This window comes from Agelaius tricolor, unplaced genomic scaffold (genome assembly GCF_023055355.1).
Source record: "Agelaius tricolor isolate 1412-34295 unplaced genomic scaffold, bAgeTri1.0.p SCAF_10, whole genome shotgun sequence".
In the NCBI taxonomy this organism is placed as follows: domain Eukaryota; kingdom Metazoa; phylum Chordata; class Aves; order Passeriformes; family Icteridae; genus Agelaius; species Agelaius tricolor.
Window position 1 is genome coordinate 15,522,347 of NW_027269270.1, and position 26,315 is coordinate 15,548,661.

General features: G+C 39.5%; 1 protein-coding gene across 3 annotated transcripts in view; it reads right to left on the reverse strand.

The window, feature by feature from the left end:
- Positions 1-7,649: 7,649 nt before the first annotated feature.
- RAPGEF4 (Rap guanine nucleotide exchange factor 4) overlaps positions 7,650-26,315 on the reverse strand; it is a 141,856-nt gene continuing 123,190 nt past the window's right edge. For all 3 annotated transcript variants that reach the window (XM_071434900.1, XM_071434901.1, XM_071434902.1), the window contains 6 exons: positions 22,190-22,280; positions 19,923-19,973; positions 19,204-19,291; positions 18,807-18,871; positions 10,427-10,481; positions 7,650-8,909 (listed from right to left, as the gene is read on the reverse strand). In XM_071434900.1, coding sequence (XP_071291001.1) covers positions 8,782-8,909; positions 10,427-10,481; positions 18,807-18,871; positions 19,204-19,291; positions 19,923-19,973; positions 22,190-22,280 — 478 coding nt within the window. In that variant the 3' untranslated portion in view covers positions 7,650-8,781. The remainder of the gene's footprint in view (positions 8,910-10,426; positions 10,482-18,806; positions 18,872-19,203; positions 19,292-19,922; positions 19,974-22,189; positions 22,281-26,315) is intronic.

Below are 26,315 nucleotides of genomic sequence, written 5' to 3' on the forward strand. Positions count from 1 at the left end.
AGTTCTAGCAACTTTTAGAGTTGAAAAGATTCATATGAATTGTCTCTTTACATCTCATTGTGTAAAGAGATGTGGTTGTGTAATGACATTTTACCACATTTCAACATGGAAAATACAGTGTCATGCATATGTCCAGGTGGTTTAAATCATCCTGTCTGCCAAAAGCACAAGGCACAGCCCTGCCCTGCCTGTTGAGCCCTGTTCCTGCCGCTGTGCTGCCCACCTCACCTTCTGCCAGCATGGTGTTTGCTGCACAGGGAGTTGGGCTGTGCAGGAGAAGCTACTGCAGAGAAAACAAATCAGTTTTCACTCAGAGCAGAATGCAGGTCATCAGGTAATTGAACAAGGACTTGTGCCAGCACAAAGGCAGGAAAAGAGCAAGGGCTGATAAATGCAGCTGAGAGGGGATGGAGCCTGGAAGTGCTTATTTAGCAGTGTAGTGGTTCATGCCAGCTTAAACTGTATGTGAAACTCTAGACACAGAGTTTCATTTGGAGGTGCAACCTGCTCTGTATTTTTCAATTCTCCTTCAAGACTGGCCCAGAGCTCATCTCAGGCTTAACACAGAAGTTTCTTTGAAGCATGACTGCTTCTTTGGTTGCTATGGCTTGCTTCCATTTCTAGCTTAAAAAATTGGCTGGAAAACATGGTGGAAGTCATGCCTGGGATATACTGGGAAGGTTGTACACCCTGCTGTCGAACATGTAGCACTAGTGTATGCTAGTGTTAATCTAGCTAGTTTGAGCAATGTTAGCTGTAACTACATGGTGTCACTAGGTTTATGGCATTTGTTCCATCAGGTTTGTGATGGATCTAGAAGAGCTGAAGCCCTCTCTACATTATTTATGCTTGCTTTCCAGACTGAAATACGTGCAGGTATGTCTACACATGCTGCAATCACACAACTCTGCAGTTACACCCCAAAACATAACTAGCAGGATTGGTTTCATTACTAAAAGACAACTTGCATGCCAAAAGACATCTTGCATGACAACTGCAAGCCAAAATAAGCTACCTTTTTACTTTCTGGGTGATAGCAAGTGGAAAATCTAAGGAATTGTCTTTGGAATTGGCTCAGAGGCAGTCTTGCCATTCCTGGTGTACATGAGGTGGTGAGTGTACACCCACAGACACCAGCATGATGCTACATGCAGTCCCCATGCTTGCACAGCTGCAACCGTGATTCCTGTTTGCTTCAGCAGCCCAGTCTTTGGTGTGCTGTGGGAAATGGCTTCTTCTTGTCCTTCATGGGAAATGAAGAAAGAGCTTGTACCAACCATCATCCATCTATGAGACCCATCTCAGTTGTTGTTTTCTTACCTTTTGTTTTTTTTTTTTTTATTTTTAAATAAGGGTTTTATGAAGGTGCCTATATGGTATATTTAACATGAAATTATAAATATACTATTAAATAATAATTAATTGTAAAAGTATTAAGCACAAAATTATTTAACATAGACCAGAATGATTAAATAGAAACATGTGGCAGAATATGCTTGTGTGCAATGGGTGTGGATCAAGTACCTGCTTTGTGCACAATGGTTTTCAGAGCTGGCATGTTACAGCTTGTACATTGTCTTTTGATCAGGCACGTGTTCAGTGTAAAAAGAACATGTAACTTCTACAAAAATGTAAATATAATTAGTAATGAGATAGCCATGAGATGGCAAAATATTAACAAGAAATCCAATTCTTGATTGTTTTACAAAAGTGATTTTCTTGTCTTTTTCTGGCACCACGATTTTTAGCTGATCATCATACTCAGCTGTAATCCACTCACTAGTACTCTGCTCAGCTACCATTTCATGACATACTTTTAATTTTATATATATATAGCTCATACTCCTTCTTATATTAAATTTTCTGGTCCAATGGACTTAATTTGTTGTTCTAATTCTGGCAGATTTTTTCTCTAAAATGTAATACAGTTTAACACTGTTTTCTTTACTTTAGAGCTGTACTGAATTTATTGAAGCTGTGCCCATTTGTGTTTTCTAATCCACATCACTCCAAGCTCCACTGAAGCAACAATCCCTTCATTTCTCTCTAAATTTTTTCCCAATAAATTGCTCAGTTACAGAGAGTTTGGGGAGAGGCAGGCACAATTCCACCACCTCTGGGAACCACCAAGGGAAGATAACAACACAGAACTTTCAACTAGTGATTTAAAGCATACTATCATATTTTCCTTATTAAAACCAATTATTACCAAATTATTTACGTCATTTACCTTTCTTCTAAAGGAAATGCAGGTACTGGAATAATGAAATTTTTGGCCACCATTGGCAGAGAATTGGTTTGAATTACAAAGAAAATATTAACTCCTTTTAATGATGTACTGTAGTGTATTGTAGCTTACATTTTTTGCTACTTACGTAATCCACTGGACATTAATTAGAAACAAATCTGTCTATTGGAGAGCTCATCTTTTTTCTCTTTGTATTTAGAGATTAAATAAGACTAGAAAATGTCCATAATATTAGACTGCCTCAGAAAGCCATTACTGTAGATAAATCTATTTAGCTGTATCATCTCACTCCCTTTTCCTGTGATTCCAAATAAAGGTAATCAACTCCCCCAAAACACAAACACACTATTAACAGTTTCTAGTTATGACAGGAAGGAAACAAAAATCCCTGGAAACCTATAACTAGTTTCTGGCAATAGTGCTGACTGGTCAGGAGCACCACAAAGGAGTTACATGCCAGACAAGAGGAACAGGAGAAACACTAGGGCAGGAATTTCAAATGGAAGGAAATGTTGTATTTCAAACAGACTCTAGACAGCAACCTGCCAGTGCTGCAGCCCTCAAGGGTCAGTCCTACAGAGAATGAGGACATCTAAAGAAAACCCAAGGCAAAACTGTCTCTCTGTTATCTGAGAACATCCACAATGCTGCCGACAGTAGTCCTGTGCAGAAATAATGTACACCTGTGAAAAAACACAAAGAGTCGGCAAATACAGATAGCAGGTTCACTTGCTGGCTCGGACAGCATCTGAAGAAAGAACTATTTAAAAACACAAGAGGTGGTGTTATAATGAGGAAACCATGGAGAGCAGAAAGCTTATGATTATTGACAGAAGTTGATTAAGAAATGGATTATTGTCTGTTAGGATGTTGGAATATCTACTGCTACCATTATCCTACGTATGTTTATGTAAATTTCCTTTAATTGAGGTATTCATTTACAATCATTATTTTCATTGGTAATGTGCTTTATTTGCATTTGAAAGCAAAAAGAGGAAAAAAATTAAACACAACTGGCTGACCCCTACCATGTGAGAAAGGGTTTGCTTTTTGTCACTCTGACCCAAATGGATTAGGGCCAGGAAATAAAGGTCAAGCTCTTACCAGTACCCCCATGTGTCACATTTTTATTACATGGAGTTTCCAAGAAAAATATTCCAATTTGCGTCAGTAATTATTCGTTCTTTATGCATTATCATGTCAGTTTCTGAGTTTATTTTGAATTCAGAAATTACCTTTGAGTGCCAGGCCTATTAAAAAACAACCCTTTGTGAAATACCCTTCAGCAGTTAGATGTGATAGATTTTGTAGCTGTACATGCTCTTTTTTCCCTTTTAAGAATTTCTCCTTCTACAGCAGTCCCCCCATCACTCGAGCCATAAACCACCAAGATTGTGGTTGGATTATGCTCCTTTGTGGATTTGCAAGTTGCTGCCTTAGTTAGATGACTAAGGACTGTAATTGCTAAAGCAGTGCACAGGGCAGGTAGGGCTGGAGCCACTCTCTCTGTGCTGTTGGACAGCACGAGGTACAAGCATGCAGCACTGTACCCTGCGTGCTCCTCCAACACTGACCACAGCAAGAAGCCTGACGCCAGGCTTTAGCCAGCAGCCACACCAGAGAGCTCTCTGTCCTGTGGGAATTAGTTTGGGGCAATGCTGCACCTTTCTAAGAGAGGAGGTAGAAAGGTGAGGGTCCCCTCCAGCCCCACCATATTGCAGTGGGGAGACATCTAGGGGTGCCAGGGGTTCCATGGGCACAGCTACAGCTCTGGATGCAGGGCTCCAAAGATAAGCTTTTAAAGAAGTTTCTGGTTTCACAATTTTAATGATAACTTTTTAATCTGGTCATTATTTTCTTTGATTGCTAATACCTTGACCTCTGGTGACAGCTGCTGCTTATGCCTGCTAAACTTTAATGCAGGCTACAGTAAAGAACATTATGATTATTTGAAAAGGCAGAGTGTAATGCATTTCAGATTAACAGTGAAAGAAAAGCTATTGAAGTTAGAGGTTCACTTTGCCATATCACTCTATGCTGCTTTCCTTATTATCAGTACAAAAAATGAAATGAGAATAGCACATCTTTTAATTTCCTTCTACTATTACCTCTTGATTTGCATTCAGAGCTCCCAGAAGAAATACTGCTGAATTCAGAAGCAGTCTATTTAAGCTGCATGGTGTTTAAAAATTGCTGGAAGAGGTTAAGGTGCTCTATATTATGCAGTTGACCTTACTAAGAAGCTGTGTTAACAATTTAGATTTATAATTTTGTTAATTTTTTTTTCCCAAGCAAAATTCATTACCTCTTTTTGTACCCCTGAAGGTTAAATCTTTTTATTTCACTCTAACTTATTTTGTAAGATTTCTAAATTATATTTAAACTTCTTGTACTTAAAAGGTTGCTTTGCCAGTGCCTCTGAAAAGAGGCATTTTGTTTCTGTCTCTCTTTGTACCTGGTCTGAAGAGACTGTGTGCCCTCACAATATTTTACCTAAGAAGAAAGAACCCAAACCCTCCATCTGCAGAGCCCTGCAAATACATTTGAATTCTTTTATCTGTCACTATTATATCTTTGTGGCTGACTGGGTTTGAACAAGATGTCCATGGAAAATATTTTTAATCCTGCCTTTACCAAACAGTTGCAGCCTCCTGGTGTACAGGATTCAAGCTTCCCTGGATTTAACCTTTCTTCCCTGCTTTTGTCAGCACTGTGCCTGGTCATTGAGAAAAAGAAGAAATCCTAACAAATTAACAATTGTGAAATGTGCCAGGGTAGGGAGTGCTGTACCCTGTGACTCTTTAGGCTCTGCAGCCCTAAACAGAGCTTGTGTTCTCTACTGCCGCCTTAGCAAAACAAGGCTAATGGTGGAGCCCTGTAATGCAGAAGATTTTCCAAAATGCCCAAGGTGTCGCCACCCTGGCTCAGTGGTGCCCAGCAGTGGATATTTATTATGGACACTGCCTCCTGGTCATATCTCATCTGAAAACTCATACTACAGTTAGGACTCTGTTAGTAAATAAAACAGGACCAGGAGCTCTGGGCCCTGAGGCCAAGCAGCAGGGACCAGCCATATCAGCACTGTATGGCCTGTGACCCTCAGGCATAATCATCCTGATTAGGATTTAGAACAGGTTTATGTTTCTTTAGCCTGCAGTGTTGCAGTGAGAGGGGGGGCTGTGCTGTAGTGTTTGTGCTGTTTATGCAAGTGGGTGTGATGGAGGTGCAGAGCACCTTGGGTCCCACTGGAGGACTGTGGGGGCAGGACAGAGGCAGGACAGACAGCTCTGTAGTTTCCCCTGGAAACAGCCTGGCTGCATGATCCCCCAGAAGGAATGGCTGGACACTCTCCTGCAGAGGTAGCTGGCATGGGCCAAAACCAGACCAAGTGGTGCAGCTAAACCAGGATGCGCCATGAGCAGAGTGGTGCTGGGGACTGCCCTGCTCCCTGCAGCCAGGCCTGCAGACCCGTCGCAGAGTCAGCAGCAAGGCGGTGCCCTCAGTGAAGCACGAACAAGCTGGGACTTGCAGCTGCGAGCACAGGGTGAAGTCAGGATGGATGTTTTGACATTTCAATGTTTCTTGAGTTCCTATTCATTCTCCACTCTAGTGCAACAGTCGCTTAGGCTTCCTACAGCTAGAGCAATATATTGGCAGCTGCCTTCCTGTTGTAAAGTCAACACAGGGAGCTAGGGAAGCCCAGGACAGACCCTAGAGCCAGAAGGTAGTTTTATTCATCTAATCTCTAGGTATTTAGACAGTGATTAGAACCATAGCAACTATCTGAACCACTTGAATTAGTTAGATACAGAGATAGCAACACTTGTTATTTATACAGCACCCTTTATTGGAAAATTAAAAAATGTCAGATACCTGTTTCATTGAGTAGGTAAACTGCATTCATTTGTTGACATGGAGGTGCCATGAAACCTCTCTTTGTATCACAGGGATACAACTACACGATAGAGACTGTTGGCAACAAATAAGTAAAACAGTTAGAAGTTCTAAAGAAAAAAAAAGAATAAACCTAGGGGATAAAAACATACTGAACAGATGAAGAATTAGTCTACATGCAGAGTCAAGCCAAAACTTGGCAGCTTTATAAACCAGCTAACATAGAAATAAATGAAAGTCCAAACAATAGGAACAAACCTGGAACAAATAAAATAACGAACTCAGAAATGTTACCAATTGATTGCAAAGATAAAAATGCCTATTGTGTTCATTGTATCCCTGTAGTTTACTCTACTGCATACTTTGCTTCTGGGAAGATTCTGTATCTGAAAAAGCCATATGAAGTATATTCATTGAACAGCAGAAATAGAAATAAATATTTCTCACTTGAAATGACAAGACACAAATTTGTCTCTATATTATTAGCTGGTTTTCCTCTGAATCATCTTGAACTTCTATCAGACAGCAAAGTTAAAGTAAATTATTTCATCATGCTGCAGAATATTTCTTAACTGTGTAATTCTTTCCTTTGCAGAATGCAGGTACCAAGCAGATTGTGGTTCTGTGTCAGCATTTCCCCACTGACAACTTTTGCAGAATTTATTTTGACTAAAAGAATGTAATTATTTTTATAGATTAAAAAAAATTGTATGTGTTTACTGATTCCACACAGTTCTGCTCAATGCCAAAAAAAATATGCTCTGTGTCCAAAGCAAAATGTAGACTATATCAATGAGGTAATTTCTGAAGCTTAATTATGAGATAATAGTTGCAACTTCTAATTTCAGGCTTAATCATTTTTATGACATCCAGCTTCACAGCGCAGAACCAGTGTGAATGCAATAGGAAAGACTTTTACCATTTGAACATCGTCATTCCCTTGGCATGCACTTGGCTGCCATCTGGGCTTGCCCAGCAGCAGTACAGCCATCCCCAGGAGCATTCAGGAGGGGAAAGGGCACATGCCAGACCACCCCTCCCTTCATGGCTGCAGGCCCTGAGAGACCTCCCCGTGGTCATTGAACCCAGAGGTCTCTCAAGTGCCCTGTTAGCCAAGGTCTTGAGTTTGCCAACCTGAGGTAAAATCCTGCCCAAGATAAGATAGCGTGTAGTGCTCACATTAGTGACTGAGCAGGACAAATTAGTTAGCTAAAATTAAGAATATATCCCTTCTTTATTTAAACCCTTCCAATTTAAATGTTTTCTCCTGAGAAACAAATGAGCTAATGAGACAGTGGTGTTGCGTCACTGCCTGACTGTCATCCCCGTGGCAGGGATGGATCTGACTGGCTTTAATCTCATCGTCCATCTCTCAGTGCACAAAGGCCAACTGCGGGTTTGAGGCCCAGCAAATGACAAGCCAAGTTTGATATATCAGCCAATTAGTAGCATGGGTATTTATGCAGGAATGAAGCTGAAAGTGCAAATAAGGCCAGTGACTAAACCCTTCCAGCAATTACATTTAATAAGGTACTGCATGTTATTTACAGAAAAGATAGATCACACAACTTCTACATGTAAATGCTCAGAGTGTGAAGACAAAAGCTGTACTCTCATAACATGCTAAAAATAAATAAACCAGAATTATTTTGGCACAATAACTATTACATAAATAAATATTCTAGAACATAATGAATTGACATTTATTTACAGTCTATTGAAAGTGCAAACAATTGGCTGAAAATTAAAATATTTGTAAATGTGTAAGACCAGAAGATGTGTTAACCAGCCAAGATTAATTCTAGCTGAAGTTTAAGGTTTTAATGTCCAGGAAAATATTCTCTTGAAATCCATTTGTGCATATTGTGCTCTTTTTGAACCAGTCCTTAGCTACCTTTAATGCTATTGATTTTGATGACCTTACTTTTTAACTGATTTTTGTAAAAACCTGATTGGTAATTTAAAAAGAAGGAAGTAAAATGTAAACACTGATTAATCTATTTATCATTCAAATATTTTCAGTCCTGTCAATTTTCTGAAATGGCCACACTGCTTGTAGTAGAAGACAGTATGATTAAGACTAGGAATTTTTCTTAGTATTTGTTGGATTTAAAATGGAAATATTTGTAAGTCTTCTCTGAATGGAACTGTACCTTGGACCACTCTTGAACCTACATTATTTCATCAGATCATTACATCCATCTTCTGTTGAGGTCAAGAGCAGCTGAGCAAGCTAAACTGACAATCAGTTTTGGTCCTGACCTGAAGCATAAATCATAAAATACAGATTCTTAATTAAGGGAGAAGATTCCACTACCTACCTTAGAACTGTTATAAGTTTTTGTGCATTTCCCACTAACTATTCTATCTTTTGCCTTTTTTAAAATCTGTATTAGATATCACTTACTACACTTCAAGATGAATTAACAGTTCACAACATGGCCACTCATACACCTACAGTGCATAAATTCTTCCTCAGCCAAAGTTCTTCAGCAGACTGGTATATTGTGCGTTGCCCAAGACCTTATGGTATGTTTTTGCTTATTTTTGTAGTGGCAGTGCAGTAGCAGAGAAAGTGAAGTTCTTAACAAGTGACCTTGAGAGGATAAAAGATCGTTTCTCATCATTGCTTCAAATGTTTATGCTCGGCGCGGTTCCAGTCGGTGAGACATCTGTGATAAAGTTCTCTGGTTGTCAATCACATTTAATTGCCGCACGTAGCTCCGAACATCCTGATGGTTTTTATTAGTTAGGGCTGCATCGGGATCTGGTGAAAGAGAAATGATGTAGGATTGATACACGTAAATGGACAAATGCCTGAACAAAATGCACAACTCCTTACCAGCTGTCACAGGAAAGACTAGATCCTGGCGAGTTAAAAAGGAAATATTTAGAAATTGCTCTCTTGGAAACCTTTTCTCCGTATCTGATGGTCTTTCTGGTTACTACCCCCACAAATTAACTTTTCTTTTGGACATCCTTGGCTACATTTACTAAAATTGATGGCCCTTGGTTACAGTTTGACACCTCACCTTATCAGTCATTAGCTATACATTATACAGCTAACAAGTACAATTTAAAGCTGCTCATTTGCTTTTGAACCAGGAACTTTCACAGATTCAAAATGTAATTGATTTCAGCTTCTTTTCATGCAATATTCTCATTTTAAATATTTGTATCAATGTAGTGCTTAGTGGCTGCCCCATTCAAGCCTCAGAATTTACTACCTGTTTACATTTCTTAACCACATTATACTTACTCCAGCAGCAGTTATGGAATACTACTGAGTCAAATTCTAAGTATCTTCAGCCCCATAGGAACAGCTTACAGTGTAATGTAATATGTGTTAGGTAATTTAAATTCAACTAAAAAATGATACTGAGGCATCTACATTACATTACACATGCACACACACAAAAACCATGGAATTTAGATCCAGTAGATCAATATACTGACATTTTGTTATATCATATATAATGAAAATCTGCTTCCATTTCTAAGTATGTGGAGGTCTCACTCATGCTTAATACATCAAAATTAAAGACACAAAGCCAGGAAGACCTGGATTGTGGAGGAAAAAAAAAATCTTTCTTAATTTCTAATGTTCTACAGAAATTTCTACAGATCTACAGTTAAGCTTTGACTCATATGGAAATAAACTATTTTTATAAAAATATAGTTTTATATTAGTTATTCTGTTGTTTGAGAAAGAGGAAGGGTACTGTGAGTCAAAATGGATGAAGTGCTGAGGAAATGTGCATGTGACTGAGACTGACAGTGCAGCTCGATGGGATGAGACCCACAGAGAAGCCTGTTTGACCATATATATAGTTCTGTCATCTTACATGGCCTCAAGAAGTTCTGGTAATTATACTGACAAACAGGTTTTAAATTCACTGCCTTATGCAGTTATGTCATTTATAAAGGTCATGTCTCCAGACTGGTTTCATATTAAAACAGCATTTATCCAAGCAAGTATTTGTGTGCTGCTGCCTGCTAGACTTATTTCAACCACTTCTGAATCCAGTGTCTAATTTCAACTGGCTCTAATCTGACAGATGGGTAGAGACCTCACAGATATTTACATGCATGGAAAAGAGATAGAGGAGAAGGGGTTTATTAGAGCTTCCTGAAGGATATTTCGCCCTGTGAAACATCACAGGATCCAAACATGGAAGAATCGCTGGAAAGCAGGCTCTTGAGTTCTGGTACACACAGAATTAGTTGTAATTACTGTAGCTACTGATGATAATGCTGACAGTACAGATGTTGTAACACACTTACTGAAAGATTGGCTTCGGCAGAATTTCACTGTCCTGACAGTGTTGGCAATCATGCGCTGGAAGGAAAAGATGGGATGCAATCAGAGAACAAGCACTGTATTTCATCAGCATTCAAACGAAGCACCTCTGTGCCTGAGTGTGAAGACACATGCCAATAAAGGCAGTCATATGAATGAAAATATAATTTTAATGCTGCTACTTTAATGTATAGAGTGTGATTTGCATTTACACAGGCTTTAAATAAGCATGAGTATAATTTACATGCACTCAGAGAACTCTTTCCCTTGCTTGAATGCTGTAAAAGGCCCTAAGTAAGAATGAAAATCAGCCCCTTCAATGTGCATTTCTTTGATAACATCTTACCACATTAAAAAGTAAAAGGAATACCATGGTGTATATACACGTTAATTTAAAGACTATCAGCTCCTAACAGCAAGGCCATTTCTAGAATATATTCAGCAATTAAAGAGCTTTCACCTTTTATACAAACTTGAGTTTAAAATGCATTCTCCTGGAAGCTGACAGTGTAAATAAGCACATGAGGGTGATTCCACTGGCAGAATGCTCGGTTCACAGGTGAGAAGGCCACTGTCAGTACCGTGGCCTGCAGCCAAGTTTCATAAACAGACCTGTTACACAGTGTTACTTTGACCTGTTACACAGTGTTACTTTGCACAAGTATATCTAACTCAACCCGAAAAGTGGATTCACTTTTGGTGGACCCTTCTACTGACAGTTCACCAAAAAAAAGCAGAAGTCACTTCAGTCCTTCTTGGCTGTGCTTCCTCTTCAGCAAAAAAACCCCCATCATTTCATTCAATTCAGTTTCAATCAATACACTTGCTGCGATAAACCAGATGTTATTTTACAATAGATTTTTAAGAAAATAAATTAAGGTTAGTCATACAGCAAAACATTAGTTCTGGACTGTAGAATTTTAACTGATTTCTGTGATTAGCACCACAGAAATAATATACCCACCAGTATGGGGCAGAATTAGTTGTTCTACATAATGTCAAATAAACTAAAATTTCAGCAGTTAGCTAAATAGTTTGATTCAATCCCTGTAATAAGGACATTTGTTTCAGTTTCTTTTGCTTAAAAAAAGTAGAGGGAGGAAATGCTACTCCCTATCAGACTCTAAAGTCTGTGTTCCAACACAGTGACATCTTCTAACACAGCCACTCTCACCAGGCTGCTTCATACATTATGGAAATTTTGTGTGAGATTAACAAGCTAGTTAGCCATAAGCTCTCACAAAATGGAATTATATATCTCTTACTAGTGAACAAGAAAGCCTGGGGCATATGCTCCTCTAAATTCATTATAATCTTAAATGAAATCACAATTATAATCTTAAATGAAAATGTTACAAATTAACTAAGCTTGTGGAATCTCTCATTCCAGAATGGGAAGCACCAATGTAAGACATTCCTTACACACACAATGGATAATCTCACACAGTTTAATGTACTATCAAGCATACAAAAATGCGTCGGTTGGTCAGCGTAAGAAACGCTACTGATATATGAGGGCCTAAATGTTTGTGGATAACACCTTGTATTAGCAAATGAAACTGATCTAAAATATGTTATTTCTAAAACACATTTTCCCAAAAGATCTAGGGAAGCCAGATCTGGATCTGCTTATGTTATTCCTAAAGTTATATGTATCTACATGTATAATTCAAGTAAGTGTAAATTTTATCCTAATGTAATTTTCATACCTCTTCAAGCCACTATTACTATGCAGATTCTCTAGGGCCCTTACCTTGCAAACATCCTCACAGGTGCTTAGCATTAAGCATGTGAATAAACTCCACTGACTTCAATGGAACCTCTTAAATACTCAAGGTAACTGGGCTGAGACAGAACACACTGCATGGAAGAGTGTCTGTTTTTCACTCTAACCCAGTCAAATATAAGTCAAAACAACACAAGCATATAAAAATGACTGTTTCACACTTCTGTGGCTTCATATGTGGCTCTGTTATGTGATGCTGCTATTTTGATTTATACCAGTTCAAAAAATACTCATCTACAATAACTGTTTCAAGGAGAGATCATAAAGCTGAACTGCACCAGCCAACACAATGAAGTTTCAAGACTGTCTACCTTCAAAGGAAGCTTTGCTAAGAACACTTCATTTTCAGGAAGATACCTAGTTTTGTTTGATGTGCTTTCTAGATGGATTGTTAATACATACCCTAATTTTTCATACCCATAAGTATTTAGGTTTTGAAGCCTCATCTCATAATAATCCTTGGAGTTGTTATTATTTAGTTTCGTACGTGAAAACTTAGATTTATCCAAAAAAGTGTTCTTTGGAATAATTTTACTCTTTTTTCTCTTGTGGTGAGTTTGTTCTCAAAAAAAGCAGAACATCCAGAATAAATACTGTAATGCAGTACTGTACTGAAAGAAAAATTATGGGTATGTAGTGAAGGTTTTTAAAAAAAGTTTTTGCTATTTTCAAATTTGCCATTATGTGGCCTCTTCTAGGCAAGGAAAAATAGAAGTGGCAATGGACTTGTCTGACTTCTGGTTAAAGGCTGAACTGCCTGGCTTCCTTCAGTTGGCTGAAAGACTTCATTTTAAAGGGTTCCTTTGCCTTTTCCTGAGGATGATGTGATTCTATCTGTGCATTCAGAATTATCCTGGCAATGATGAAATACAAACCAATGAGGAACTGAGTGTTAAGGCTGAATAAATGTGGCCCAAAGACAGCATCACAAGCCAATGGGGAGATTCTGAAGCATTATGTATCTTTGAAGAGCTCTTTTCACACTATTTTTTTCCAAGTGTTGTGCTACGGTCTCATAATGTCTAAGCTCCTAACAGTTCCTTTTTGTAAGGTACAAAGTGAACAGAAAAACAGGTTATGAAACAAAGTGAAATTTCCATTCCCAAATCTCATAGATAAGTTAGATTGTCTTCTTTTGATGCAAGAAAACTAGAAACATGGACAGAAAAAATGTTCAGATGGAAGTTTAATTGCCTGCTCCTTACAGTTTTTCTTCAAATAGAGGAATACCTCTAGTCAATGCCTGCAAAGATTAACCTCTGTTTACTCACAGTGCTAAGCAAGACCACTATCAAAAAGCCATACAAACCTAAATTTGGATCTTTCTGAAACAGAACCAACTGCATAATATAATAAATAATGGCTACTACCAGCATGCTGTGTATACACAACAATACCCTTTCAAGTTTTACAGTTTGGAATTGTGGCAGCAGGCCAGCACATTATCTTCAAATCCATTCCAAACCCAGGTTGCTAAATATTATAAATATTCATATAAGCTATTGAAAACTACTAAGGGCATTAGTCACACACTTTTTGCATAATCTTTATGTTCCAAAAATTAAAGAATGTTTGCCCCCTTTTTTTGCATATGGATAAGAGTGTGAATTTCCTTTTGTTCATCTCCACAAAACCTGAAAACAAATATGCACAAATTCTCTAATCCTCTTTTCTCACCTGAAGGGTGAAGAGGCTTGACAAAAAGAAGTATTAGTGGTCAGCACCATGACACTGTCTTGTGCTGCCATGGCAGGTCAGCACTTCCAGAGCTTTTTCCTGACTTCTGCTCCCTCTACAGGTGTTATTCCTGAGATAATGCTGGGTAATGTCATATGGACAAGTTGCCACAGTAAGTAATCTTTGTTCAGGCTCTCTGATGATTTCAGAAATGGCACTGATAAAGTTCCTAATTAATTGAATCTTCCCTTTGTCTATGAATACAAAATTCTGTACTGACAGTCAGAGTGCAATTAGGCAGCTGAGGCTTGAAAGAAAAAAATCAGTAAGTGGTCAAGAGTATGAAATATTGCCTGTTCCTAAGGAAAGTCATGCTCAGTACTTTCCTCACTTTCCTCTCTCTTCTTTCCCTGCCAAGACCTAATTCTAGGAAAGCACTTACAAATTTTTTCTAAATATTTAGTTATAAAAGCAGTGTCACTTAAATGGTGTATATTGCCATGTGCCTTCCAAACTAAAACTACAGTATTTAAAAAGCTTTAAAAGTTTTGCTCCTCTGTAATAAATATGCCTTCAGTTATTACATAGATGAGTCTTCTGAAGGCTCATTTGCAACTAACATGTACTATCAAGTCACCAGGGGAGAAGAGATGTAGGTGGTTTGGTATCATGTCATGTATGCCAAACTAGAATGCATATCTGAGCAACACCATGGTGGAAACAGCTTCTTGCAATGAGATAAGTAAAAGACATTCAATACTTCTCTTAAACCATGTCTTGTTTGCTATTGAAGACAAAGCCTTACACTACAATGACCAGTAATTTAGTAATTTAGTAATTTTGCCTACTTATTGACAAATGTATAAATAACATTTTTCAGGCTGGATTTTAAGGCTTCATGCAATGGCATGAGTAAAGAGCACAAACACAAATACAAAGACTAAGAGCATACCTATTTCTGACATGTTCAGTACTGTTTACCCACAACTTGTATAAACCAAATGGGTCTGTTTACAAACTTCCCTCTTTACCCATAGCTGTGATTTTGCCACATGTGGTTACTCTCTTCCCTGGCTAGGTGTCCCTGTCCTCCCACTCCTCACAGCCTCCTCCAGATAAGGCATCTGTGGGGATCAGAAGATGGGGAAGGGGCAGAAAGAGCAGGCAGTCACAAAGGCAGCAGCAGGTAAAGCTCAGCAATGCTCTGCAGAGTGATGTCCCCTTACTACTGCCAATACCACAGTTCTGTCACTCCACCACTGAAAAGATCAATATATAGGAAAGAGTAGCAGGAAAAAATTGACTCAGTCTTTTTCTTTGTTAGCTTGAGTTGCTAAAAAAGACTAGGCTAATGTGGCTCAACACCATCTGTCTGTTTTCCCCTTCTTCTCCAGATAATTTTGTTCAATTTGAAAAAAGAACCCAGAGTTTTCAAACACAAGAAAGCTCCTACCAATTTTCTGTGAAAACAGATGGCTGTGGACAAGAGAAAGATTGTGTAAGTGCCCTCCTGTCTCCTTCAGGAAAAAGGCTGTAGTGCAAGTTCCTATGTTATGACAAAAGCCTATTCACACAGAATTCCCCAGCCATGAAGAAACAACACATGCCCCAGCCACAAGGAGAGATCTGAGCAGAGCTCAAGCAGCCATGAAACACAAATGTTTAGGAAACCAGGCCTTGCTGTTTCTGGCACTCAGGGAGCTCTGGGCTCAGACACTGCCTGACAGCTTCTGCATGTTTTAAGATGCATCATTTAATATAAATAATAACAAAAACATTGCAAAACAGGAAAGATTTAAAAGAAGCTGTTTCAGCTGAAGAGATGCCACTAGATCAAACTTCTACTTTTGGCTGCCAGTTACAGGAATAAAGTTGTCAGCAGCACATCAGCTGTCGGGATCAGGGCTCTGTGGTGAGAATGCAGACGTGATGCCAGAGGCTGTTCTCAGTTTCATCACTGTGCTTACATGGGAGTTGGAGGGACCCACCTCCTCCAGTGGCAAGTGGCACCACCAGTGGCAACTACCCAGTTATTTTTATTCATAAACTTCAGCAAGCATAAAAGGAAACAATCTTCCAAACAACCAAGATATTTCAGAAACATCAGTAAGAGTGGCTCCCAGCAATACTCTAAGGAATCTCCATCTGCTTATGACAGAACATCATGTAGCAGAACAAACAGACAGCAACAACAAATGGCAGGACATGACTCCTGTGAAAAATCTAGTTCCTATTTTTCTCCTGAAAATGGCGGAGTAACATCACAAAAACACCTTGGGCTTATACTTATTTAAAAGAGAGGAGAATTTACCTGAGAGTTATCTGACTGAGTGGTCTTGTCTTCACAGTTTAATATCTGGCAATTATGTGTGGATATGACAGTTTTAAGCTTAACGCAAGTAGGCGGCAGCGACTGAGGTTTAACAGTGGGCTTTTCTTCTTTGCTTGACCTGATGACACATGCAAAAAGCTAAAAACTGCCAGGTCCACAGTAGGATTTGAACGAATTATGTGGGTGGAATTTGAATACAGGTTGCTCTGAACAGCTACGGGTTGAGAAAGGCAGTAAAAGCACCTAGAAGCATGCAGAAGAGCTAGTGAAGAACAATAAAGAGACGAAAGATATACTTGCAGTAAGGCTTGGAGAAAAAGCAGAGTGAGCTTTTAGGTAGAATACCAACCAAAGAAAGGCTTAGAATACTAAAAAAGGAGAATGTTTCCCTTTCTGGTGAGTTGAGGAACATGAGACATAATACTGATTCCGTAAAAAATATGCAGCATCAAAAATGCACTAACTGATTTTCACATTCCTCTCCTAAAGAAAATTATCAAAACTCAGATTACTGGTACTACATTCTTGCAGTATAAAACATTATTTAAAACTTTTCAGTGCTACCAGTAAACTCTTTTTCTGGGGGTAACATTCTTTTGAAGATAAGACAATGTGCAGACTAAGGTAAAGAGGGCAGACCTGCAGCAACTTAGATATAGATCAGTTTAAGCTGCTATAAAATTCACTCTTGGCCTTGCGAGTGCCAAAATGTGGTACAGAGTGGTGCAGAACTATTCTTAAATGACAAGCCTCTGTTGAACCTCTGTCTATGGGAAGTGCTTACAGGAGGACTCCTCCCTCCTGTAGTGGCTTTCACACAAAATGAGGCATAAAGAGCTTGAAGCACAGGGCTCTGAGGCCAGTGGATGTACTGGCTCTTCTGGCTCAGGAGGTGTAAACAGGCCAAGTGAGGTGGAGATGATGGAGCCAGCCACAGAACCATGGCTATAGCAATGCAGCTGCCATCCATTCTGGTTTGGAGGTGTTCCAAGCAAGTCTGAGATCCCTTTTGTGTTCCCCAAAGTATTTACTATCTATACTATACCTAATTAAATTCTATACCTAATTAAAACAGGCAGTGCAGAAAAAAAGTCCTTTTCTGCAGGTAGAATGCTCAAGGCCTTTGGAAGGAGATGGCAACACAGTCTGCATATGCAATTACAGAATGCCATTATTGCAAAGTGAGGTCAGGCCCTTACTCAGGCATTAGCACTGCCATTTACTTACAAAATGTCTCATCTTAGTGAAGGGGTATTTTCAACCAAGGACAGAGGCTGTCCTGGAGCTACAGATTAAAATCTAAGAGAATTCACTCAGAGTGATGATCACTTTTCTGTGAAGTCTTTTAAAGAGCTTAAAGTACTCCTTTTTTCCCCTCTGCAGTTATCAGCGCTCAGAGGGTCAGACAAACGCCTCCACAGTGCAGTGGAAATAACTGGAGTTATGTAACTCCAGTGGAATGGAGTGGTTCTGATTACTGTACTACTAAGAACAAGCACATGTAGGTGCCAGAGGAAATATGCTCTAGCATGGCTGCTGAATGGCTGAGAGGAAACGGCCTCAAGTTGTGCCAGGGGAGGTTTAGATTGGATGTGAGAAAAAATTTCTTCACTTTGAGGGTGGTCAGGCATTGGAATAGGCTGCCCAGGAAGGTGGTGGAATCACTATGCCTGGAAGTGTTCAAAGAGGATGTGGATGTGGTACTCAGGGACAAAGTTTACCGGGGAACCCAGTGGTGCTGGGCTAAGAGTTGGATTCAGGGATCTTGGAGATCTTTTCCAACCTTAGTGATCCTGTGATTCTACTATTGACTGCCAGAGCAGTAAGTCAGGCTAGGTTTTCCTATGCAGATGCCATAGCTGGGTTTGGCTAATGCAGGTTCTCAGATCCAGGTGTCATTAACCACACTAATGAGGAACATGACCCTAGCAACCAAGAAAATGTCTTCTCACTGCTGAGAAACTCAAGTTTCAGTTGAGACTTCTGCAATGGAAAGTTGCCTGCCTGCAGTTTTTGACAATGGTGTTTGAAATTATAACAGCTTTTGTGCAGGACTTATATCAAATTTGAGCATGCTCTAGCCTTTTATCATTGATTCTCCTTTCCAGTAGGAAAGCAATCAAGCCACAGACATCTCCTTTCATTAGTGAAGGGAAAGAAGAAATATATGTTGTGCAAGTTCTTTGCAATGCTTTTTTCATTCTCCAAGGAGCAATGCAGAACTATCCCAGCCTGAGGCAGTTCAGGCCTGTTTGAAGGAACAGCATTAAAAATCACAGGTTGGTCCCACACTGTTAAAAAGTGTCTCTAACAGCTCTGCTTCCTGTCCCTGATGCTCCCTCTCCTAGGAAACATTTTGGCTGTGCATGGGTCAGTTTATTCTCCACCTCTGTGAGGTTTTCCAGAAAACCAGAGGCCCCAGGCTCTGTGTACAATGCAGGCTATTTTTGCCAGGTCTTGGTCCTGCCTTCATTCTCCCTAGCCCTGAAAGTCACTGTTGAGAAGTTCACTCTTGAAGAGGTGAATAGGGAGGTATTTTTAAGTTTCCTTTCAAATATGTCATACATACCATTTTTTCGAAGTTTACTAGATTGTCAGTGAATGTCTTGTTTCCCTCATGAGTAAACGTCATGTCTGTATAGAAATAAAAAACACATAAAAGCCCATTTCTGAATCATGACCATACAAAATAGCAGAATGTTTTATCTACCCTTACAAAAATTGTAGCAGCTGTAAAGTAAAAAATTTAGGTTTTAATGTGCAGCATTTTTAAGTAATAAAATTGAGGTATGATATTCAGATGTACAAAAGCAGTTTGTCTTGTCTCTGTATCATGCTTTTCATAATGGAAAAAGATCATACCTCACACTGAGATTGATTTTTGCTTTTTCTTGCTGCTACTCTTATCCTTCAGATATTTGACAAATAGCTCTCAAGTTAATAATTCTGGTAACATCCAAGCTTACCTTTTATAAGCAGTGGCATGAAAGGAATTATTGGAGGGTCCAATTTAGCTACAGTCAGTCTGTAGGCCCTATGGTTTCTTGATGGATCCTTACAAAAAAAGAGAAATCAAATAATTACTAATATGTATTATTATATGTATCAAGACAGTATATACATTAATTTAGATGTCATGGTATTTATTAAAAACATTATTTTTTCCTGTGACTTTAAAAGTGCATCTGCAAATTCAGACACCTTTTATCATTCTCCCCGACTGGTTACACAATGAGAATGCAACCACTAAACACAAACATTTTTTCATGCCAAATACCTAGGTTAGATATGATTACAAAAACATTCTTCATAAAAGAAACCATATATTTTTTCATCCCTCCTTACAGCTGCAGATCCAGTTTTTCATATGTTGTAGCAGTAAAATGTATTGCCTGGAAAAATCCAGGTTGAAAAATAGCATTTCCCATATGTACTATTGGAAAACAAGTGATAAAGCTTTTCTGAGTTCCCAGATTAACTTTGAGTGGTACATAAGTTCTCTCAGAGTAGGTTCCTAAGAGTATAATTTATTAGTCATACATACTTGTTTTAGCAGCTCTAAAATGGGATCATAAACTTCTTAAAGTCAAACAAGGACATATAAAATGTTCTGAATCAAGGAATTCAAATCAGAAACTGAATTATCTCAGATTGTGCATAGAATAAGGGATCTATTGCTATTCACCATTAAGCTTTCAAACTCTGCATAGATCTTCTTGAACTTGCTTGGGAGTTTCTGTTAATAAAAACAAAAATAGCAAACCTTAATTAAATCTGATCAGTGCAGTAATTTTACTGTAAATGCTAGTTCCTTCTACAACGCCCTAAGTCAGGAAAGTGCTCTTTTTTTGCCAGATATTTCTAACAATGTGCTAATCTAAAATACAACATGTTTCCTAGCAACCAGATTAAAAATAGAGACGGGACCAGCCATGAAACCTGGATCCTGATTTAAACCCTGACTTGAATTTAGTCCTTTGGGATGTTTAGATTCAGATTTTTGTTTGGCTCACATAGCAATCACTGAATTCAGAATGTAAGGGGAAATTCATGTGGATGCTTTCAGGACATCCCTGATTATAGCTATCTGAAAATATAATTTACACCCAGCTTGCACAGGGGCTGATCAGTTTAATTATTCATACCTATGATGAACTGCCCTTGCAAACATTCATATTCAGGCCTGGGCATTTCCAGGTTTTTTTTGCTCATGCTGATGCATTTATTAGTAAAATTCTTGACATGCTCAGCAGCAAAGGTCCTCCATCACTTTCTGGGGTACAAATTAATGAATATTTTTTCAGTCCACAATACCTACACAAATAAATAATGGTCAGTTGATCATGCAATGATTGAGATGAGATGGGCTTTATTAAACACTCTTTCCCCTCATGCATAGCACGTTACACAGATTAAATAACTTTAAATACTATAAGATATGTTATAAATTGGTTTCAAAGATCACTGTAATTTTTTTACGTACCATCAGAACATGTCAGTTATTTTTAGTAAGAAATTTCTCTGTATTTGCTGAGTTTTTCAGACTACTATTACCAGTAGATAACATTAAAAATTAATAGAGACTTTATAGTGCAGAAATTATTTTTTGCAATACTTTCTACATTTGAAGTGTGTACCCTAGCAAGCTATTTACACTGTGCCACAGCAAGGGCCTAATTTTTAATGATGTGTGTCAACAACTGTGTGCCTAGTTTGCATATGCATGCAGATTAGGTATTTGTGAAGTAAGTGGTATAATTGGACATTTGCACCTGCAAATATCTAATTTCTGCATGCAACTAATATAAATGCATGAAATATAAAAAAAAATTAGGTCTTGGTATGTTCGTCTTTAAGTATTTTCTGTATATATCTGGCTAAAAATCAAATTGCAGAAATTCTCTTGTTAAAGCAACTGCTCTACAGAACCAGAGTGTGATAACATTTCCATGATCTCAAGTTAATCCTCCACATGTACAAATGATCTGTGCCCCCTCACCAGCTCAGACTTAGTGCTGATTTCAGATTGCTGTATGTAGTATATACATTGAATTCCTTCTTCTGTAGTCCTGCACTGTCTCAGCTCTCCCAACTCCTCTCAGTAGCCACAAATAAAAGCTCATTATTTTGAGAAAGAGAAAATCTTTGCCTGTAGCACTGATTTGATATGATAAATGTACTTTTGAAAACAACTGGTGTACCCTCAGACATGTTAGTCTGATCTCCTGTGTAAGAGCACATTTTTAAAGGTGTTCATATTTTGCTTTCAGTTGCATCAATAACCTCAGTCATGCTAATTATTTTGAATTTCTAATGAACAAAATGTGTGCACATTTAAATCTGTACTGCTTTTGATATCCAGTATGTTCTCAGTGGCTACACTGTGCTGGACACTGCACCCTTTTTATACCCTCATACAAAAGAACAAAGCCACAGAAAAAGGTGGAAGCTCTGAGAATGAAGACCAAAATGCCAGTAAGCGTGGAAATGCATGTCAGAGAGAAAACCAGAACTGGTTAGGACAAACCCACATTTTAACAGGGCAACAGAGTCCCTGTGGAGAGCAGAAAATAATATGTATAAACAAAGGATGAATTTAAGAGAATTATCAGTGGACTGATCTCACTGAAGCACCAGTAAAGTGAAGGCACACAGAGGATGGGCTGACCTAAGAGGTTAGCTGGCTAGCTTGCTCATCCTGTTGGGCAGTTTAGCTCAGCAACAGGAGCCACTGTTGTCACTCTTGTTAACTCCTGTGAGTATTCAGCATGTCCATGGGTGTACTATACTGCCTTACTAATAAATACTGTCAGCCTTAGCTAAGGTTTATGGTCAGGAGCTGAATTAGTAGATCTAGCTTTATCAATAATAAAGGCCCAATTCACATTTTTGCTAACTACAAGCACAAGTCCCCCTCAGGCTTCCTGGAATAGGATTTTAGCAAAGACTTACCTCCCACGTTAATGAGAGACGGCTCACAGCAACATTACTCAGCCCCATAATAATAGCGAAAAAGGAATTCAGATTTTTGTATTCTTTACAGCTGAAACACAAAGGTCCAGGTTTTAAGTTGTATATATCAGTCAGAGCAGTACTTATGACTACCTTAAGAGAGCTGAACCCAGGCATCCAGCACTGAATTTAGGCAGTCCTGGCCAGCATGCCTGCGGACACCTCTTTTCCAATGTGTTAGCACTTCACCACACTCTGCAGGCTTCTTTCCCTTCCCTCCTGAAATGACCTCCCTTCTTTCTACTTCACTGGGTGCCAGCTTCTGCAAGGAATTCTAGTCTTTGAACCAATTCTCCACCCAGAAACACAGTCCTGAAACTGGGCTCAATTCAGTCCCAAGGGATACCAGAAACAGTGTAAACAACTGTTTATAACTTCATTTGCTGCAGAACTTGCTGACAGCTCCTGAACAACTAATGAATGCTTGAAGCTCTCCTTAGGCAATCTTCATTGCAGTTTACAGGGCCACTGAGTCTTTTTAAAGGGAGAAGACCAGCTGTCTAGAGATGTCCCATGCCAGTGACCTCTCCTGCAGTATAGGATTTCTATTCCTTACAGATTCTGGGACGTCTAGTATGTTTCAGGAAAAGAGCAGCCATTTGTTACCAGCTTCATTAAAGAGGTCCTCGGCAAAAGGAGCTCCAGGTCCCACTCCATCTCTAATGCACAGAAGGATTTTGCTATCAGGCAGGAAAAACTGTAACATGTAATTGAGTGCTATGGAAGATCCAACATGTCATATGAAGGAGTAGATACAATCTGATGGGCACAGTCAACACAACTGCTCAGCTGGGTCTGCATCAGGGTCTCACTGATTCAATAGGAAGGGAAGAGATAAAACAAAGCCTATCAGAAAAAAACCTCACAAAACTGCATCTCACTGTGTTTTTGCAAATAATCTCTTATTTTTCTCAGCTGATGTGCCAATATCCAATTTCAGCACCTCAGTCTCTGTTTCTTCAGCTGTGAGTGGCTTTCCTTAGGGGTTGGTATTGAGACTGTTGGGGCTTAGCATCTCTGTCAGTGTCATGGCCAGTGGGTTTGAGTGCACCCTCAGCAGGGTTGCTGATGACACCGAGCTGTGTGGCGCAGTTGACACGCTGGATAGAAGGGATGACATCGAGAGAGACTTTGACAGGCTTGAGAGTTGGGGCTGTGTGAACCTCATGAGATTCAACAAGGCCAAGTGTAAAGTCCTGTACCTGAGTTGGGGCAATCCCAAGCACAAACACAGGCTGGCTGAAGAATGGATTGAGAGCAGCCCTGGGGAGAAGAACCTGGGGGTGCTGGTGGACAAGACTCTTACATGAGCTGATAATCTGTGCTTGCAGCCTCAAAAGCCAACGATGTCCTGGGCTGCAGCAAAAGCACCATGGCCAGCAGGCCAAGGGAGGTGGCTCTCCCCTGCTGTTCTTGTGAGGCCCTACCTCCAGAGTTGGGTCCAGCTCTGAGACTCCAACATATGAAGGACATGGATCTGCTGGAGTGAGTGCAAAGGAGGGCACTGATGTGGTGAGACGCTGAACAGCCTGCCCAGAGAAGTTGTGGCTGCTCCATTCCTGGAAGGGATCAAGACCAGGTTGGATGGGGCTTTAAGCAACCTGGTCTAGTGGAAGAATGGGCTGTTCCTGCCCATGGCAAGGGGGTTGGAACTTGATGATCTTTACAGTCCTTTCCAAACCAAACTATTCTATGATTCTGTGATTTACCAAGAAAACTTTAACAAGATTCAATCTATGATTCCCATATTTTTAATTCATCATTGAAGCTCTTTGATCCTCTGAGGTATCCTTAGCTTCAGACAAAATTAGTGCAATCATCTCATCCTACTGGACTTCATAATTGCCACATCATCCTATTCTCCACCATCCATACCATTCTATTCTTTCTGTACCTTCATTTTACCAGATTTGGATGTATTGAGTGAGTGAGTCCTTGAGATCTCGGCCTCACTTGTCTCTGCACTGTGTGAATACTGAGCATGTGAATAAATGATCTCTCCCATATGCTGGCTTGTCTGTTGGGAGATTGATGCCCTCTCAGATCTTCTGGCAGAGCTGCTCACACAAATTCTCCCACATCAGATTAGTGACAGTGAGCAAAGGTAGAATGGATAAACTGAAATGCTAAAGCTACACCAACTTAATCTACTAGTACAGGTCAGGGAGTGCCTCATTAGTGGATCTGAGGGGAGATAAAGATGAAAAGCAGGCAGGATAGGCTGTCAGTGATAACCTCTTCCCTAGGCACAAGTAAATCCATAAAGAGATACCTGTCCACAGCCCATGACAGGATTAGGAATAAATTATGTCAGGGTAAAATAATTAGTAACACACAGCACTAGTGCTCAAACAAAGTAGGCAGCTGCAACTGTATCTGCAATATTTAATTTGAATCCATCTTCATATTAAAAAGAAAATATTTTGCCAAATACGCTGTTAAGGAATACAATTCGACAAAGTCCCAGTTAAAATCCATATAGATACATGATGCTCTACCTCAGATATTCAGTAAATTCTACAGGGACTACTATAAATAGCTCAGTTCCAGATAAAGGACCCCTGTAAGGCACTAGAAAAAATGCTCCATCGCTCTACTGCATATAAACTCCATGTAAAATGTCAGAAAGTGGATCCTCTAAAGCACCACAAAGCACCACCTCAAAGCAGAGGTCGCTCTGCCTCACAGAATGGACTATACCAGAAAAATCTTCTTGTTAGGACGAATAGCAAACACACACATACACTCTCTGGTCTCCAAAACAAACGTGTATGTAGTTAAAGTCTCTTTGTACTTACACAAGCATATTCATCTTGCCATTTTCTCTATAAACACACATTTCAGAGATTTCTCACAGGCTCCTTGGGCTTATAACATATGCACATGTACACAAAGAATGATTTTCAAAAACTGAATGAAAGTGTCTGAGTACACTGATACACAAGAAGGCTGCTAAATAGCCTGTGGATATATCTGCAAAGAGGAAATACACACAAACTGCATTTGCAGACATCCATAAGAGTATGTGCAAGCATATCCCAGAAGGACTTTCTTATACAATTAATATGGGAAGAACTCACTGTTGGAAATACAGTTAACTTCTCCCCTTTGTTTGAAAGTTTATTCCTACAATAACTGGAGAAGAGATGAACCTGGTAACCTCTACATCCTTTTCCAGCAGATGCTGAGGTGACACGGCTCCTGGAACTGAAAGCACATGTGCACAGCACTTGGAGCCAGCACTTGGCCTTGTGCTTGCCTGCACAGACTGGGAGCACACATCAAGGGTGCATGGGGTGGCAGACACAAAATGATGTGCCTTCTGCAATGATATCTGCACCTCAAGCCACAGAACTGAAAAAAGCTTCTCAGTAGCAGTTATCTTTGAAAATGAGTACGTGCAAGGCATCTCGTTACCACCAGTCATGCCTAAGATTAATGGTGCAGCACTGAGCTGCTCTCCCTGAACACTTTTCTAATGAGTCTAGTACTTCTAGGTAGGGTGAAGTTCTCATTAGGTCTCAGGGATCTTCACAGGCAAAACTTCCTCAAAGATATTTCTTCAAGGTCTGGGCTTTTTCTCCTCTCTAACTTCGGTGCACTTTGTGTTTGTTTTAGTGCATGTGTAGCAGCTGTTACCATGGCAGCACTGCACAGAGGGCAGCAGCCTGGCAAAACTTCCCAGCGCCTTTCCAGCGGCTGGAATTAAACCTGCCCTCTTGGTTTGTACAGAGGAAAATCTTGTGCTTTGGATTTCTCTGCTTTTAGGAGACAAAGAGGACCCAGCAGAGCAGACTGCTTTTAGCTATTTATTTTTAGCATTGTAGTGATACCAGAAACATGGAAGTAAACAGGAGGTTGTCAGGCTGTTGTAAATAGCACAAGATTAAACCCATGACTCGGAGGAATTCGCAGGCTAGGGCAGTTTATTAAGGAGATATTTAACTGTAATTTTTAGGATACTTGATTTCAAGTGTTTATGGAAATTATTATTGTATCTTAATGACCACATTTCAACATTTTCTCATTTCATGCCTGAGATTAGGAAAGACCCCGACGTCTGTGT